Here is a 19,965-nt window from a genome sequence, read left to right on the forward strand (position 1 = left end):
AAAGAAAGAGAAAAAAGTGGAATGACACACAATTTTTCCCGCTGCAACTGTCTTCTGGTTGTCCTTTCTCCTGCCAAACAGTAGAGGGACGTGATCCTGGGATGTCCTATCAATGAGTGAAAGTTTTGTTACATTCTTCATTCATCTCACATACTTGACTGAGAGCTATCTGTGACTGTTCCTCTGTCTCAGTTAAACTATGCCTGTCTCAAACTCCCTTCCCAAAATTGCATTATCTAAATTTTTAAAGGCTTTATTTCTCTCTTCATAGCTTTTTGTTCATGTTTATATAAACGTGTGATGATGGCTTAAGTTTCTGAGGAGATGGCCATCCTGACAGAATCTGAGTATTGGGCCTAGCTGCACTGTTAGTTTTTCTACCGTGTATGCTTATATTTTCATCCAGTGGTTTAAATAATTGCTACAAACCAATGGGTGACCTTGTTGCTGTCTCTCAGAGTGCTTTGTATTAACCAGGTATGGAGCAAGCAGCTGGCTAGCATTGTGTACACTGTGAGCCATACGCACACTTTAAAGATGATTCACAAGCCAATGTGGAGACTTTAACTTTTATGTTTTAATTCTTTTTAACCCCAAATTAGGCTTAATTGGAAGATCTTGAGAACTTAATTATATGTACCTGTATGAATAAGTTTATCATCTAGTACATTATTTCAAGAAGACATTTTGTTGAAGACACATTTTAATTCCCTCTTAATCCCTATAAGTAAGCGATTTCTTTAGAAATCTCTGATAAGCTGAAAATATTATCTGAAGTTTACATCTGAGATACCCTAGAGAAACTAATGATTATGTATATTCACAATATCTTAAAACATCTTTTTAAAATTTGTCCTAGATGGATTCTCTCTCTCTCTCTCTCTCTCTCTCTCACACACACACACACACACACACACATGCACACACACACACACACATTCACACACCCCTCCTCCCAAGACAGAGTCTTACAACTCAAGATCATTCTACCTCAGCCTCCCAATTGCTGGCGACACCACACCCCAATGTGAATGTTTTACAAATTGTGCTTTTCCTATGCTATGCTTCCATAAATCCAGTGTGCATCAGCAGAATAACCTTACTGGTACAGTTTTATTTGAAATTTCATGGCAACTAATAGGTTTTCTGTGACTCTTCTCTAGAATACAATTTATTGCAGAGAGAGAAAGATTCCAATTGAATAAAATAAACATCATACTTTATCAATGAATAAAACCCAGAAGGAGAAATCATGTAGCGACATACAACTTACTTTAAACCCTCTTTACTGATTGAATTGAACAGCAGCAACGAAGAATGTCCTAAATATTTTGGCTCTGCAAAGTCACAGCAGCCAACTGACTTTCACTTTTAGCCAAATATTATTTATAAGTTATGATTTAAAACTATTAAACATAGACCACATTTGGACTTCTGGCCATGGCTCCAAAAGTACAGGAATATTTTTAATGGACTCATGAATAATTTACACAATGCATCCCAACCCCAGCACAAAGACAATGTGTGAATGAATTCATTCTTGTTTTGAAGAACTTTCAGAGTTTGAAGAACATCTATTCATTTCCATCATTTTTGACCTTCCTTAACTGTCGTCAGGGTTATTCATGAGGTAGTGGTTTGTAACTTTTTGAATTGCTATCTTAGTTACAGTTACTATTGCTATAATGAAATACCATGACCAAAGCAACATGTGGGGAAAAGGGTTTATTTGGTTTGCATATCACTAGTCAAAAAAGTCCACTGAGGGGAACCAAGGCAGGAGCTCAGAAAGGGCAGAAGCCTAGAGGTGGGAACTGATGAAGAGGTCTTGGAGGCATACTGCTTACTTCTCTTTATGACTTACTCAGCCTGCTTTCTTATAGAACCCAGAACCACCATCCCAGGGTGTTCCCTACTCTCTAACCCAGAACCACTATCCCAAGGTGTCCCCTACTCCCTCGATGACTAATTAAAAACATGCCCTAAGGGTCTGCCTACAGCTCAATCTTAGGGAAGCATTTTCTCAATTGAGATTTCTTCCTCTCAATGACTCTAGCTTGGGTAATGTTGACATAAACTAGACTGCATATTCCCCCTCTGTTCCTGGTGAGAGCTTTTGCTCCACTCTTGCAATAAATAGATTTTTGAACAATTGTATCAGATACGTAAAGGTTCAGTGAAAGAATCTTGCTCTCCAGATGCCTTTTTAAAAAGATGTATTTTTAAAAAATGATATTTATGTCCATGTCTGAGTGTGGGTATGTGCATGTGTGTAGAGAGGCACTAAGATGCCAAAACAGGGTATTAGATCCATCCTAAGTTGGAGTTATAGGCAGTTATGAGCTGCCCAACATGGGTGCTGGGAACCAAATTCAAGACCTCTGGAAGAGCCATATGAGCTCTTAATCTCTGAGCCATCTCTCCAGCCTTCCAAATTACTTTTTTTTTTTAGGGAGTTGTGCATTCAAAGCAAATCAGAGAACAATCAGAGGCTTCCCACCTGTTATCTGCTTCATGCAGGTGTGGATTTTGTTGTTAATTTTCCTTGCCAGAATACTCCATTGGTTCCAATTGCTGAACCTAGAGTAACATCATCCTCAACAGAGTTCATGTTCAGGTGCTGGTTTTTTGAGCATGTATCCCTTCTCTATACTATATAGTCAATAATATAACATAATAGATAAAATAAACATTTATTGCATGGCTGTTCAACATTATATAGCATTATATATATTTAACTTATCTATGTATTTGTCTCCTTGTGTGTGCACTAGAAAACAATTGAAGGAATTGAAGTAGGTAGCACATACCTGTAATCACAGCACTGTGGAGGTTGAGGCAGGAGGATGGTGAGCTACAGGTGAACTGGAGCTATACAAAGAGACCCTATCCAAGAGAGTGGGGAGGGAGGGAGGAGATGGAAGGGGGAGAGGGAAGAAGAAGAGGAAAAAGAGAGAGAGGCAAAACAAGGAAAGAAAAAAAGAAGAGATCATAAAAACAAAATTTAAAAGAAAAATAAACACCAAAACACTAAACATAAAGAAAGTTTACTGTTTCCTCTTTATACCCCAGTGGATTGTATTACTGCAGTTGGGGTGCATGTGTCCCACAAAGGAACTCTGATATACTTTAGGACTAACTTGTAAGCTATTTTAATCTATTATTTATTATATTTCATATGAAAAAATATGAGAAACAATAATTTTCTTAAGAGACTATTTGATCTGCAAATAATATTTAGGTTGTCTGTGAAAGTATTTTTATATTTCACTTTCCATTTGAAGCCACCTACTGGCTTAAAAGGCAAAAGTTTTTGCATATACAGAGAAAGCCCAAACTGATCTTTCCCTTCTAAGCTGCAGCTAGGTTTACTGCCATCCCCTCATTCTAGCCCCCACAATGCTGAACCAGGCATTGGTATTGTCATGAGTATGTTTAAGTGTTTTTCCTTCACACTGAAAAGGCTGCAACCCAGAGTGTGCTTCCTTTTCATTCTGTCTTCTCCACAGGACGCTGACCTGTTGGACGTTGAGAGCAAACACTTTGAAGACTTGGAATTCCAGCAGCTTGAGCATGAGAGCCGTCTAGATGAGGAAAAGGAGAACTTGACTCAACAGCTCCTGCGGGAGGTGGCAGAATACCAGCGGAACATCGTGGCTAGGAAGGTAATTTGCCAGGTGATGCTTGATGTGGGAAATGAAAAGTTACTGTTATCCGTGGGAAAGTAATCATCGTCATTGATGTAGTCATTCATATAACTGCGGGGTCTGTCTGTCTCTGTATCTGAATATTCTTTTGTGTATGACACATCTGGCCTGCACCAAATGACAAAGGGTATACTGCACTATATAACCTGAGACATTGTACAGTTGCTGTTATAATGTAATGTTACAGAGGTATTTATGGCTAATACACCCCCCCTTATTACACACACACACACACACACACACACCAAAACATAACAAAAAAAAACAGGTCATAGACAATCAGCTATTTGTTTCAAATCACTTCCTCTGCCAGTTGAAGTAACTAGATATAGAATAGTTATATGAACAAAATCTATTTAGGTATTTTTCTTTCTGTTGATTAATAATTCTCAATGCTGGGAACCTGTTACCATTAGCAACAGACCAGTTTACTATGAACCCCACCTAGCTCCAAACACCTGGATGCCCAGCCCAGAATTTAACATTTATTGCATAATTTATAATCACACCCTATAGCACTGTACTAATTTGGTAAAACTGAGGGATAGAATTGATGGAAAGAAGGACAGAGAAAGTGACTTCTGGCTTAATGAAAAAATTCTATTCTTTTTATTACAAGCATGCTCAGAAAAATCAACTCATGTTCAACAAAAATCAACTGATGCTCTGAAACAAGATTCCCTATTGAATTCTGAGCCTTTCAGAATAATTTTTCAAGTCATGTGAACTGCATTGGCCATAAGTCAAGAAGAGTTGAGCTTGGTCTGTCAGAAGTCAATGCTTCTTATCCATAGGTGATCATGGTGGTGCACTGCCAATTAAACTGTGGGCGGGTCATTCAGGTTCTAAAGACCTATTTCTTCCTTGGCCAGGACAAACTTTTGATTGCCTGATGTACATCTCGGTGATTACTTTTGTCTCCCAGGAAAAAATTTCTGCGTTGAAAAAGCAAGCCAGTCACATCGTTCAGCAGGCTCAGAGGGAACAAGATCACTTTGTGAAAGAGAAGAACAATCTAATAATGATGCTCCAAAGAGTGAGTACTTCCTGTTTAGTAGCAGCTTCCAGCTTGGGGAAGGCTGCCTCTTGCAGTGCTATGCCTTTGTACTCTGAGGATGTCATTTGTAGCCACTTTTTATGTAATATTCCACATTGGTCACAGTACTCTCTGATGACGAGCTACAACTCCGATACTGAGGTTTACTTAATACCCTTTCAACACCCACAGTATGAACTGTGACAAATCTGTACTTTCTTTTAGTTCCTGAAAAAAAAATCACACTTTTCTTCAAGTAGTTAAAGATATTCTAACAATCTGTGGTAGATTTAAGAGAAACTGTTCTTTATCCTGCTGTTGAATACTTTGGCTTAAGTGTTCAAGTGTTTCCAACTCCAAATGTTTGTGTGGGGATCTTCCTCGTAAATATCATGGTGAAGTTTGTTTGATTTAGCTGAATCTGGAGATACTCCACGTGCCTTGATTAGAAGAACTCCAGCATCCTCCAATGGGCCCATGTTCTTATCTGTCTCAATTAAATCACTCATTATAATTGTTCCTAGGTCAAAGACTGAAAACAAATGGTAGCCCCAGTTTGGACATACCCCCTGATATGATTTTAGGGATAAAACATCAGACAACAAAACTAACGGCATGACACTATCTGGGAAGATGATACAGGGTAGCAGAAATATACAATGGACCTGGAGCAGGGAGCAGGGGCAGAGTGGAGTTCAGAGTGAGGTGGACCATGGTACCACCAAAAAAAGTGTGCATTCGCTTCTCAGCTACTTTTGCTTAGGATAAAGGGACTGCATCCTTTCTGTAATGTTATCAGACCACTCGAGGACCTCTGCAGCCTATACACAAATCCCAGCAGCTCTTCTCCCTCCTTTAGATCCTAGAAACCCCTGAATGGAAATGTAATTCCCCTCACCCCGCCCTGCTCTATGGGAGAAACTCTGTTGCCATCAGGGCTCCCTCTAGCCAAGTTTTGTATTGTACACAATATTCAGAAGCACAACTTACATGGACACCAACATGTATTTTTAAGTAGTTGTTGAAATTTTAACGGGAAAACAAAATCAAAAATGTCTAAATGGTAGATTTTTACTCATGAGCCAAGGAGCTCACAGACAACATGTTTCCACGTTGAAAACAGATAAAATTCGATTTGATTATAAAAATTGTGGTTCATATGTGGTAAAAGTTTTCTTTCCCCCATAATAGATCTAGAGATGACTTTCAATCTCCAACAACATTCCAACAGACACTATTGTAGACATGGGAGACAAGTTTTGGCTAAAATTTAAAGCCGATTCACTTTAATCATGGATTCTACATTTGTGGTTTGTCCTTCTTGCTAAAATGTACTTGAAGCCCTTTCACAAACATACCCAATAGTAAACACTTGGAATTGGCTCATCTTGTGCATTGCCAGTTGAACTTGACCCATATTCTGCTCTTATTTCAGCTCTCAGGCTCAGCAAGGGTTCAGTTAACGTTCAATGATATGCTGTCACCTTGTTTCTCTTTGTGCATAATGCTGGTGACTTTGCTGTTAAAAGGGTTCCCGAATGATGCTAAAGTGTTGTCAAATACCCCCAAGTGCAGGATGCTGTGGTCTATTCCATAACTTTTGTTTTTAAGACACTGGTGATAATGTCGTTGGTTGTCAAGCAAATGTGAATGAAACACAAAATGTGTGTCACATAAGGCATTTCAAACAGTGCTACACACAAAACTGGGATATGATCTGAGAGGTTGATGAAAATGTTCTGAGCAAACATGGTGGTGTACTTGGAAACTAAAGCAGGCGACTTGTGAACTCAAAGTCACCCTGGAACACATACTGAGTTTCAACCCATCCTACATACACTGCCATATACTGCCTGAAAAATAACTTTTAAAAAGGACAGGGAAATGTCAGAGCTGGTGCAGACATTCGCCGAACAAGCTAAGTGACCTGAGTTCCATCCCTCATGTCCATGTAGTAGATAGTAGAGGAGAACAGGCTCTACAAAGCTGTCTTCTGACCTCCATCCGTGAATCATCGCATGTGCACACATGCACACAAACACACATACACATGTGCGTGCACATGAAATAATAATGATAATAATAATAGAAGGAGGCAGAGAAGGAGAGATTGAGGTTAGTATGAAAGCAGCAGTGTAACTCCACATCACCTAAGATGGTTAGAGTCGTTATTATAAAACGTGGAAAATTCAATTGCTGGTGAAAGTATGGACCAGCTAAAGCAGCCATGCCTTGCTGGTCTCAGCGTGAAATGCAGAGCTCCTTCCGAGAGCTCCCACAAAGTTTATCTTATAGCTTTAAATGTATACCTACCTTAGACCCAAAAATCCTAATAGATATTTTCATAGGAGAAGTGAAACATGTCTTTATGACAGATATCAACAACGATATGTATAAGACTGCTTAAAGTAGCTTTTGCACATTAACTCCCCACCATCCCCTTTAAACACAAGCTAAAAAACCATCAAGGGAAACATGAATTAACAAAATATCATGTGTATATTTTAACACTCCTCAACATGAAGTAGGCGTTCACTCTCTAAGCTCTGGCATTGTCTAGCCAACCCAAGATGGTGCATATTGAATGTCTCCATTTATATCATGTTAGAGAAGGAAGAAAACTTAGTTCAAGGTAAGAAAGTTAGAACAGTGCTTGACGATTGGGCTCATGGTTGAATGGAAGGAGCCATGAATATTTCCAATGTGATAGAAATGGTCTTTATTACATTGGTTATAGTGCTTTCCTATTTCTTAAAAATAATCTGTTAGATACCTAAAGTCTTGAATTGTATTGTTACGTAAATTATATCATAGTAAATAATATACACCATAACTATTTTCCTGGAGGTTGTCTAATAGCTGATTAATCTACAATGGACTGTGGACCAAAACATTAAAAAAAAAAAAAGAATACTGAGAAGTTTTCAGGAAAAATGGAGCAATGGAGTATGAGATTAAATTACCAGAAGTATACACTACTTAGGGGAATAAAGATTTGAGTGTAGAAAATACACAAAAGATTACGGCTGAGAAGACTCTGAGTCATGGAACCTTCTTTTTACTGTTTGTTATTGTTTGTTTTCATAGAGTCTCATGAAACCCATGCTGGCTTCTAAGTTACTATGTAGCTGAGGTTAACCTTGAACTCCTGATCATCCCTGCCTCCACATTCCAAGTACTGCAATTACTGGCCTGTGCCACCATTCCTGGATCTTGTTGCCATTCTCGGCTTCATTTAGAACATCCTGTCCTTTTCTTAAAACTGCTGTCACTTTGTAAAATTCATCTTGAAGAAAAGGTTATCCTCATTAAATATGTTTGAAAATTGCTGATGCATCATATCGGCTAATAGTAGGTGAGTCATCAGTAATGACAAGCTTTTACTGAGTATGAGGACAGGAAATAGAAATGGGGGTATCTGTGATTTTGATGTTTATACAAGGTCATTTACCAACTTGACTCCAAGCTTAAAAAGTTGTATATTTCTTTAGGAAAAAGAGAATCTTTGTAATTTGGAAAAGAAGTACTCCAGCCTCACTGGTGGGAAAGGATTTCCTATTAACCCCAATACTCTGAAAGAGGTAAGCCATGATTTTATATGCCCACTCTTGTCAACTTGGAAATCAAATATACCTTGCTTCAGTGTGCCAAGTCCAGTAATAAAAACCTTAGCTTAAATGACTTGCAAAAATTCATAATGCTTGAGAAGTCCTTCTGGTCCTTATTTGTGCATCTAGGAACCCAAGGATTATCTTTGTACCATGGATGTAGTACACGTTCAAATTTATGTGCTTCAAGACTACTTGTCTTGACAGTGACATTGTGACTTTGCGTCTAGCATTATTCTCTTGCCTATTTCATCTTTCCTCCTCCTTCCTCTTTCTTTGTTTTTCTCATGTCATATGCAATATAAAATTGCCCTCCTAGAATTGGAGAAGATGGTTTGGCTTTTTTCCTTTGATCTCCTTTTCCCCTTCACTTGGAGCTCATGTTTACATTAGACATACAAAATCTTTACCCATCATCCTCTCACTCCCAGCAATTATTGCTCAATTATTCTCTCCCAGGACTACACTGATAGAACATTTCTGCTGTGGAAATGTGTGATATCAATATGAAAGTCACTTACTCTATATTGACTTATAAACTAAGGCAAAAGGTTTGTTGCTACGTAAAAATTTGCCTAACCTTCTGAATACTTTTGTTTATAAGTTGTTTACATAAAGAAAGCAGAGGGAGGATTTCATAGTTAAAAACTCTGTATGTGTTTTGTGTGTCTGTGTATGTGTGTGTGTACCTGCACATGCTTATTCATGTATGTTCAGGTATTTGAAATAAAATCTTCAGAACAATAATAGTAGTGGCCAAGTGTATATCTCAGAAACATTTTAAAAGTATTTCTATAACAGCTTTCTTAGGTCATATCATTTCATAGTTTCCATTATTGGGAACACATAACCCACATAACCGGCAAGGTCAGTGAGGTGAGTGTGGTTATGAATGAAGCTTACAGGCATAAGCTAAGATCAGTGAGATGTAAAGTAGGCCTTGTGAGCTGTGTTAATGAAATACAGCTTGTATATACATTCCGGGAAGCCACTAAGTGGTTTTAAGTAGAGAGCTAACATTATTTGATATCCATTCGTTAAAGATTTCTGTGGGACAATCAGCAAACACTGGGTCACACACAGGAAGTATGAGGACATGCAGGGACACTGGTTGGAAATGACCACAGTAGTGCAAACTAGGGTTTGGATTAGGAGCTTAGATGCCAGCAATGGCATTGAGATGGGAAGTTGGTTGGATTTGCATGCATTTTGCTAATAGAATTAAAAGCTCTTGGTATTCATTAGATTTTATGGTGAAGTGAAACATAGTAAGTACTAATTCAGCGTTATCATTAAGAAAGTAGATCCTAATAGCATAGAGGGTAGATATCTGCCCAGCTCTTGTGCTGTCCGTGATTTATTGTAAATAGAAAGGTTGTGTGTGTGTGTTTTATCCAGGAACAAAATGACCAAATGCAAGGTAGAAACCCCAGATTTGGATTAAATATTTTCACAAAAGTGATGACAAAGGCACATACAGGAATAATGCCATATTGCCAGCTTCAGGGTGAGGGGAATAGCTAGTGCTTCTTGTTCATGTTTCTGAAGATGAGAGCAGAGTAGGACCTAGGGAACCTGGTGGTTGGCCCTGAACACAATTGGGGGGGGGGGGGGACGGGCTGTGACATTCAAATGAAGTTCATGGACTTTTGGTCCTTTCTCTTTCTCTCTGTCCTGTAATCTATTTTTTTTAAACTCTTGGGTTTTAAAGGCTCTACTGGCTTTGTGGCTATTTTCATGTGTCTACCATATGTGCCTAGTATCTGTATGTTCTCAACATGTAACAAGAAGAGTTGACTCATAAAATGGTTGATTTTCTAGTATCCAGTCTTTCTGCCTTACTTTCTTCTTTTTCTCTCTTTTCTTTTTCTCTTTTCTTCCGAAGAATGATCAATTTATAACCAGATTCTTTACAGAGCACTCACACCTGACAAAGAGAAAACTTTTGGAAGCAATTAAACAATACAACCTATGACTCAGAAGAAGACAATTTCGAGGCCTCACTTTAAAGCTTTCTATTAAGCAAGTGAAGAATAACTCAAAGATTTTAATTTCCTTTCTGATCCATTGCCACAGATAAAATTAAATTGGACAGCTAAATTCTTATCCCTTCCTTTCTGCAGTTGAACTGCATAAAACACTGCCTAGTATCTGTGTCACTTTCTGCGGAGCAAGACTGCAGAACATTCTGTTGATAAAAGTCAGCCTTAGCTTTCTCTGCTTTCTTGTAATGAAGGGTTGTCCATGACACCTTTCATTTCCAACCTAGTGATTTTGCTACATGGAGTCGCTTTTTGAAAAGCTTAATGGTGTTTCCATCATTAAATGGTCTGAAAATTGAAGCCAAAAGTCATAGTGAATCTACTTTCACTTTCAAAAAAACTGTTATTCTATATGCTTTATTTGTTTTTCCTCCACGTTATTTCATTGGTGTGGCAAAAATCTTGAATGACTTGTGTAATTAGTTTTCATGAAAATCATTCTAAGTGTTTTTTCCACAAAGATACTTTCAGGAGTTTTTGTTCAGAAATTTCGAGTCACGGGCATTTTCTTCAAGGCACAGCTGGGACTGAATTACTGAGATCAAACATAACTAGAAGTTCTCCGTTCCAGCAACAGAGTTTGCGTTGGGGAAACTGCCTTAAATGGTAGCACCGTAGGACAGTAACTCTACGTGAGATCTGTATATGTACATGCACCTGAGTCTAAAGACAGTCTCCTCATGGTTTCTTGGCTGAAATCTTCACAACTAAATCCCATTGAAGCTAAATTGTTATTTTTATTAGTGGTACAAAACCCAGTTGCCCATCAGCCCACTTGCTCAGACACTAGTTTCAAAGGACGGAAGAGGGAAACTGTACATCTTTGTGGAAAAGACTCTTGAATCAGAGAGTGAGTGTCTCAAGGGAATCTGATTGTTCAATATCTGTGTAGACATAATGCCATTCCATTGAGAGAATGATGCTGAGACCTCTAGGTATTTATTGTATGGTCATCTTGATTTCACCAGAAATTATGTTTAATACTTGGAATGACATTCTTCAAGATTGAGCACTGCAAATCCATTTCCATTGCTTACCATTCACTTAATGAGACAATGAGTAGTGCCCAGGTAACTGGCTGTGTTGTGTTCAGCTAACTCATTGTACCTGGAACATTAATACTCTCGCATGCCTTGGCTTTTGCTTTCTTTGTGTTTAACGTCTGGATTCCTCCCTTTAGGGCTATATCAGTGTAAATGAGATTAATGAGTCATGTGGCAATTCCACGAATCTATCCCCTTCCACTCAGTTCCCTGCTGATGCTGACGCTGCTGTCACTGAGCCTGCCTCTGCTGTGCCGGTGAGCCAGCCCCAGAGTTCAGAGGTGTGTGGGCATGTGTTTCATTCATTCACTGCTATCCCTCATGTCAGAAATTAACCCACAGTTCACTGAAAATGAGCAGAGTGTGTGTTCCAGAGGGCCAGAACGGTGCTGAGTTTATGAATTAGACCAGACTGGGATGAGGGATGGGGGAGTCGTTCTACACTAAAAATGTTAGAAACCATAAAATGGTGGAAGACTAAATATAACTGCCAACAAATCAGGTCAATGTCTTAGTATTCTAACCAAACCTAGTTTCCTTAGATTTCAAACTCAGTGGTTTGAATCACCTTCTCAGATGGGTTTTGTTGTCTATTTTGCTTGGCAGTATTGAATTATGCTTTAATTTTTATGTTGTTTTTTAAAGCATTCTTAGGAGTAGCCAGTGACATGAAGTTATAAGTATTCTATTGACCACATTGCTTGCTGTGTGGGATCTTAACAGGATGCTAAATGGAAAGATAGTGCCCGGCATTTGGGACACAATAAGTCAGAGCAATCAGAGTATGGATTTCCTGTCTCCGTCTCGTTCATCCTCTTATCTCATACGGGTGTATGTGTACCTCTTCTCTTCCTCTAAAGCACCGATCAGCTGTCTATTCTGGATTTATGTCTCCTTCCACCCTCTCTCCTTCTGTCACTGAACCTTCGTCAGCCGCTTGGCCTGAAGTCATGGCTATGTCTGTTGATCCTTTCCCTTTAAATGACACACCTCCTCCTCTACCAGCTAAGAAACACAGAAGGCAGCAGCCACAGGAGCAGCAGGTAACTAGAAAGGTGGACAGACCATGGGGGTCTCATGGTCATTTATGTGCCATCTCTTCATCTTTTCCAAAGCTGATTCTTTTTTTTTTTTAAAGAAGGGCAAGTTGCAAAGCATTTTTCTTGCTTGCTTTATTCTTAAGGACATTTAGTGTGGCCTAAGCGTTCTAGGATTAATAAAGTTTTGATATAGTTTATACCTCTGATTTTCAGCTCCAATTTAACAAAATAGTATGGCATGTCTCACATCTTTCTCAATATGCTGTCAAGTACTTTCAAAAAACTACAGTGTAAAAAGTTGTGACGACAACACATTGTATTCTACATTGTTGACCCCGTAATGCTAGGTGTCATTCCAGCGCCATATCCAAAATTGCTAAGTACTTTACAAGTTTCCCTTCATCCTTTACCTGCTCCTGTGGAAAGGAGTGATCTCCATCTTAGACTTGACATCTTTATAAAAAGCTGGTGTCTCCTGCTACTGCCACCTGGGCTGATGGAAGAAGGAGCCTAGGAAAGGGTAGAATCAAATAGCTGATGTAGACAACAGATGACCTTGGAGAATGAAAGCACTTCATACCTTTTGTTTTAATGTGGTATGAATCTCATTAGCAACTGCATTCAGGACAGACAATACCCTTGGTGGCAGAACAACCCATTTTCAAGCCTGTTGCTTTATGCTCAGTAGTGACAATTTCCGATGGTGTTTGTTACATAATTTATTGAATTCTGAAAATCAAGTTTAGGAACTTACGCCATTTGGTCCCGGTGGAAACAAAGAAGTATTCCGATGACATTTTCTAACTGAAATCAGCAGCTAATCATCCAAAGTGTGAGGTTCTATTATGGGGATGTAGATTTCTTGGCCATGAGTTCCAGCTCTACCACTTTCTAGCTGCAAGACCTTGGGCAAGCTTACTGAATGTCTCTGTATCCCAGAATCCTCCCCTGTAAAAGGGAGAGTGAGAAAACCAACCTCACAGAATTACTATAAGATCTGAATGAAATCATCAACTTGGATTATAAAACCCGCCAAATAAAAAGCTCCTGATAAACACTAGCCACTGGAAATATACCATTATAAAGTTAAGGTGCAAACATGTGCGGTCCCTGGCATACATTAGTTCCTATATATTTCAAAAGCCAGAGATTAGCATTAAAGCAATCTAACCAAAGGAGACTTTATTATGAAGTCATTTTGCTGTTAAAGACATCATGAGTTTAGAGAACCCAAGCAAAATTTGGATATTTTCAGATGGCAAAAATCTAGCCTTAGAAATCTCAATGAAACAAAAAAATGTAGTCTATTGGAGCATTTAACAGCAAGAGATGACTATGGTATCTCTTTGGCCATGAGATTTTTAAAATGGAAATAACTTAGAGGGATGGTATTTGTGAAAACCGAATATGGGTTTGGAGTACTACATGATACGTGGGGTTACTAGTTTATAACAACTTTCCTGTTATTTCCTGTTCTCTTCTTCCTCTTTCATTTCCTACTTCTTGTCCCCCTCACTGGGGTTTATGCCACTAGACAGAACACTTAGGTGTAGAGAGTAGGGAATTGCTGGCTTGCTTTGGCCACTGGCTGTTCATACAACCATACAGTGGGACCATCACAGCAAAGCCAAGCAGTGTGGCAATTTTTAAACAGCACTATGGGAGAAAAAAAGTGATTTTCTTAAAGAAAAATATTATGGAGCAGAAATAAATAATGGCCGCTATTGAGCAGTCACATCAAATGCCAGCTGTAATCTGAACGTGGACACCAAGATGAGCTGTTAGTGTAGAGGAAGGGTCAGAACTCTGCTTCCAAAGCTCCGTTGTGGGTGCATTGCTTCTTCGGTTGTGTCAGTGACATGTAGATCAGTCAAGCTTTGCTGTTCCACTTTGCATTTGCATTTAAAGCACTTCAGAAGCCTGGAAGAAAGGAAAAAACAGCACAAAGAAGGCCTCTACCTGAGTGACACTCTGCCTCGAAAGAAAACCACCCCTTCCCTGTCCCCACACTTCAGCAGTGCCACAATGGGGAGGAGCACGACCCCGAAGGTAGGACTCAAAAGAGCCATGGCCTTCTCTTTCCGGAACATCTTGTTGTAGTCACCAACAAAAGGAAAGCCTTGGAAATGCAAGGAGACTGAGTGCTGGGCTGTTGCATTTGCTTGCTGGACAGATATCATGACTCAGTTGCTTCTTCTGTCCCAGTAAGAGGATATTTGGAATTACAAAGTCTGGGATAAAGTATGTATTTTCTGCTACCACAGTACAGTTGGTGGGTACTCTTCACTCATATGACAGATGCCCTCTGGCCCTCTAAATACCCCTATTTAGAGATAACAAAGAACATACCATCTGAGCTCTAGAAATAACAGCATTGAATAGTTACTGGGTGGTGTCTATATGCATGACGCCAGGTTTAGTTAGCCCTTTGTGAACCTACCAATGCTATGGGATAAATGTGCTTATGTACCCATCACTACTGTAGTTGTACATGTGGATAAACTGAAGCAGAGGAAGTTAAGTGACAACTCAAGATCTCTCAACTAGATCTGGAAACTAGACACTCAGAATTATGAGCCCCAGTGACCTGACAAGTGTATTCTCTGTTGGCATGCTCACTCAGGGGATTGTTGTAGAAATGGGGAGAGACAGAGAGAGACAGAGACAGAGACAGAGAGAGAGAGAGAGAGACAGAGACAGAGACAGAGACAGAGACAGAGAGATGGAAGGGAAGTTTTTAGTGGGGTAGACTACTTAACTTTAGGCCCTTCTCTTATACATAATTAGAGTAACTATATTATAACCTATTTTACAAGTTGACGTTTTAAGTGGACTTGATTTACACGAAAGATATATAGAAAGCTATATAAAAAGAATGTGAGCTTGTCATGACAGCGCACATATGTAATTCCAGCACTTGGGAGGCTGAAATAGGAGAGTCAGTATGAGTTTGAAGCCTATATAGCAAGACCTTATCTAAAAAAGCAAATAAGCAAATGAATGAAGCATGCTATAAAGAATGGCTCTTACTGGGTTTCAGCATAGCTAGGGGTAGAGAGCAACTGGAGCGTTTGGGCATGGGTAGCTTGTCCCTGTGTTTTTGCATGGTGTGCATGCATTCCTGTTTGTGCACCTGCCCTCTGCACATTACGCATGGGGAGCTTCCCGTCACTCTCACAAGACTGTGGACAGTGTCTTCCTCTACCTGTTTTGTCTTTTGGAATTGTTGCTATCAGAGGAAGTGCTGCGATACTGAGATTGCAGCAGAGCTTCTTGAGAGAGACGGTGAGTAACTAGCTTTTATCACTTGGCATCAAAAATGAAATGGAACATAAGAGCAGCTGTCTCTATCCTTTGTCCTTCTATAGGAGCTTTGAGAATAAGAGTACAACCATGTTCTTAAGTACCATTTGATATGTAGTTTACCTTGCCTGAAATATTTCCTCCTGCCTCTCTCAGGCTCACCTCCCTCTGGGGCAGAGCAATAGCTGTGGGAGTGTGCTCCCTCACTCACTGGCAACCATGACCAAGGACTCTGAGTCGCGGAGGATGCTCAGAGGTAGGTATCCTTTAATCTCATGATCTTCTACTAAGCATGAGAATTCCCCAGTGAGAGGCAATGAGAACAAAGTTGGGGGCATTGGAGGGAAGATCAACTCATGTCCTAAATTTTACTATTAGTATCTTTCCTTTGGGAGAAGGATGTGGGTGACATCATTCTTGTACTAAGGTAACACCACTCTCCTGTTTGCACATATTGCTGGTACATTGTAAACATGCCTGTTACACTTTATAAATTCAGTATAAAGGCCTTGAGAGAATTACTAACCTTCGCATGTGATAGAAAGCAAAGAGAGGCCACAGAGATGCTGAGAAATTTCCAGGCACTTGACCAAGACTGTCCTGTGGCCGACACACTATAAAAGTGACCCCTGAACTGAAGCCAATGAGTTGACATTGTTAATGGGCCCAGGAGAAAATTTCTTTGAGCCTTAGAATTGTAAACTTGAGCTCGTCTACTGTGTATTTAGGTTTCAGGTGGACCTTGACTCTTGGTGTGTTTTCTTTGAAAGAACATATTACATGAACAATAGAGCTATAAAATGGTCTTTAATGGAGACTGAAAGAAGTTACTACAATGTGATTCCAGAAGCAAAACTCTTATGGAAATAAAGTTTCTATTGTTAGTACAGTAGTTTATATCAACAACTTTGATTGGTTTAATTTTTTTAGCAGATTTGTACTAGATACCAAGAAGGTAAATGAATGACTTGGTTTTTAACTTTGAAATTCTTGCAGTTGAGTGAGAAAAGATGGAGACACGTAACAGATGATTTTAATAAAATGTTGAACACAATGGTGGAGGCATGTCTGAGATGTAAAGGGAAAAACTGGTAGACATTTGACCATCAAACACATTCATGAAATGATAGTTTGAAATCTTGCCCTTTTTCACAAATATAAATTGAATTATGAATGATAGTGCTCTCTGCTTAATGTACTAGGATATAATCACTGTGTGTATACATATATGTGTATGTATCCATGTATGCATGTATGTATACATACATTTGTGTATACACTATATGTGCATGTACATGTATGTATAGGTTGACAATATGTGTGTGACAAATTAATGGGATAAAGTTGAGGTTTTTAAATCAGTATTAGAAGTGATTTAAAAAATTAATGAACCAGACATTAATTTTCTTTTGTATAGGTAGTAAACAGCTGTATTTCTAGCACTCAGGCGGTAGAGAGAGGCAGGGGGAATCACAAATTTGAGGTCAGCTTGCACAGTGAGACCTTGTCTCAAAAAAAATTAAAAATAAAAGGAGTTAGAGAAGGTGGGCTAGATGATATATGCTCTATATTTGGGAAGGGGGAGAGAAGGCAAGAGGGTTCAGGAGTTCAAGACTAGCCTGAACTAGATAACAAAAAAAGTTAAGGCAAGTTATAGCATTCATTTGAGATATATATTTGTAATATTTAAATAAAATACATTTGATTAGACTTCTCTGCTTTATTTACTATAATGTTTTTAAACATAAAATATTTTTTAGTAGTTACAATAAAAGTCTATATTGGCTGTCACTCATTTCTGTTAACTTGAAAGTCAATTCTATTTTCGGTTGTACCATTTTTTGTAATATTAGTAGGCTTCCTTTAAAATGTATATCCCTCTCTGCTGGAAGGCATCCAAGTTTAGATTGGCCATGCAACTGAGACCTTCCTGCATTTTATGAACTTTCCATCCTGCATATTGATGAACTTTCTGAATTACAATGATTTAGGGAAAGGTGGAACATTGAAGAAAGGAAAGAGCGATCCCAAATGACTATTCCCCGTACTCAAAGCGTTGTCTTAAACCAGAGAGCAAGGAGAGCTAAGCTTTGTACCAAATGCGTACATCCATGAAGCTGATTGTTGCTAACAGTACTGGCAGCAGGGTTCTTAAGAGAAGATGAGACTAGGGAACCTCTGGCTTATTTGTCTAAACTGCATTCCCTTTAAATAACAGGAAACCTTGAGTTTGTTTTCTAAAGTGAATCTAAGCCAAGTCACTGAGGTCATATTATGGATGTGGACTCTAAGAAGTCTACAGTTTTGTCTTTGTGTTCTTATTCTCCATTGGCATGGCTTTGGTGCACTGTCAAGACTATAGCTTTGGGCTTTCTGCTCCCTACCCAGGGGAGGAATGGCCAGGGATGATATTTCTTCATGCCACAACAGATGGTAGAATTGGCAGGTTATGCAGAGCCCATATGGGCACCTCACAGAGACCAGGAGTGAGTGAACTGTGTATTCATTTAGAATTGTTTCAGCAGCACTTGTTTATGTCATTAAAGTAGCAAATGTGGTTAAAACTGCAGCCTGTGCAGGTTCATATATCATACACTTTCATTATATCAAATGTGGTAGACTTCCTTGTTTACCTTTTCTGTACACGATTAACTAAAGTGCACCATTGTTTTGCTGCTGTTCATAATGGAAACGTCAAGGATGATGGTGTAAGTATTGTGAGACTTCTTCAGTCAGCACTGTTTCCATAGCACTGACACTGGGAGCCACAGCACACTGAAAGGAGCTGGGTCCAAAGGCAAGAGCTGAGGACCTGGGCTCCGGAAGTTGCAGTGGTCATGGCTTTTTTATATATAGCTTGTCAACTGCCCTTTGTAAGCTTTAGGTTGAATGAAATCTTTATCCTTTTGTTTCTTTTGTTAAATGCAGGAAAGTCCAAGAAAGGTATGACAACCTCCCTGTGTGGTGTTTTTGTTTCCAGCAAATATCTAAAGGTCATTGTCAAGTCATTTTTATGACCTTCTCTGATTTTAAAGTCTACAATGGTGTACTTTTAGTCAGATTGTTCCTTCTATCCAATAGAGAAAAAAAAATGCTGTACATTTTTTAAAGGGACACAATGCTTGTGGTGGCTTCTGTTCCTTCAACGGCAGCTGCATGGCTCTTCTTGTTTGAGCTTTTATAACAAGTTCAGACCATTCAGGAAATACTGATACTGTGACAGTGTTGATTTGTGGGCTCAGGAGCCACGTAAAGAGAAGAGTTGGCAAACTATGTAGGCTCAGTGCGTAGCAGGATGTTTCTTTTCATAAGGCTAGGTGGACATAAATAAAGCACATGACAGACCAGAAGGATTTAGGAAACTCCAATGTTATTTCTTTCACTTATGCTCATTTGGTAAGAACGTCTTTGGAGAGTTAAGAAAAGTATAAACACCTGCCTTGAATACATAAGAAGGCTATTGCTGTGCTTAAGTAGGAATGCATAGCATGGGAAAGAACTTGTTATAAAGTTTCATGGGCTGTGCATCTAATTATATTTATGTATATGAGCATTTTGCTTGCATGTATTCTTAAGCACCACATATATGCCTGGTACCCACGGAGACCAGAAGAGGGCATTATACCTCCTGGAGCTGAAGTAACAAAAGGTTATGGGCAGCCATGTGGGGTTTAGGAATTGAACCCAGGTCCTCTGGAAGAACAGCCAGCCAGCATTCTTAACCACTGAGTCACCTCTCCAGCCCTTTGAATAGAAAATACTACCCTGAGTTCTTAAATACTATTTGCTACTGCCACTTGAATACAAAAATTGATTTTATAGATATAATGTTGGTTTTTATTAGTATTATCATTATTATTTTCTGTTTGACCAATATTTGTGTAAGGTATTTTTCTTTTTTCTTTTGTAATAAATCTTTTTTACTAACTATGCATGTATTGTGAGTCTTTTAAAAAATCTTTAGCTTGTCTTTCTATGCTTAGATTGGAAGTAAAGTGTGACATCATTCATGTTCATCTGGTGTTATTACTAACGTGTCAAAGAGTGCATGTTGGGTGGATGCTTTCCCATCCCCGTGTCAGCCTTTCTGACCTTTTACCTTTCCCCTTTCTCTGCCTCTCTCCCCTTTCCTTTGTCTTATCCATTCTTCTGGCTGTGGACTGGCGTTAGGAAGAATGAACTCTTC

At 39.0% G+C, this 19,965-nt stretch overlaps 1 protein-coding gene across 7 annotated transcripts in view; it reads left to right on the forward strand.

Annotated features, from left to right (window-relative positions):
- The window catches only part of Phldb2 (pleckstrin homology like domain family B member 2), a 214,867-nt gene that overhangs the window by 178,044 nt on the left and 16,858 nt on the right, over positions 1–19,965 (forward strand). For 5 of the 7 annotated variants that reach the window (XM_028785211.1, XM_028785210.1, XM_028785216.1 and 2 more), the window contains 6 exons: positions 3,510–3,665; positions 4,633–4,743; positions 8,235–8,324; positions 11,574–11,717; positions 14,385–14,525; positions 15,936–16,035. In XM_028785211.1, coding sequence (XP_028641044.1) covers positions 3,510–3,665; positions 4,633–4,743; positions 8,235–8,324; positions 11,574–11,717; positions 14,385–14,525; positions 15,936–16,035 — 742 coding nt within the window. Of the gene's footprint in view, positions 1–3,509; positions 3,666–4,632; positions 4,744–8,234; positions 8,325–11,573; positions 11,718–12,296; positions 12,480–14,384; positions 14,526–15,935; positions 16,036–19,965 lie in introns of all 7 variants that reach the window. The other 2 variants (XM_028785217.1, XM_028785215.1) reach the window with 2 other exon arrangements.

This window comes from Grammomys surdaster, unplaced genomic scaffold, assembly GCF_004785775.1.
Source record: "Grammomys surdaster isolate TR1022 unplaced genomic scaffold, NIH_TR_1.0 125167, whole genome shotgun sequence".
NCBI classification, from domain to species: Eukaryota; Metazoa; Chordata; class Mammalia; order Rodentia; family Muridae; genus Grammomys; species Grammomys surdaster.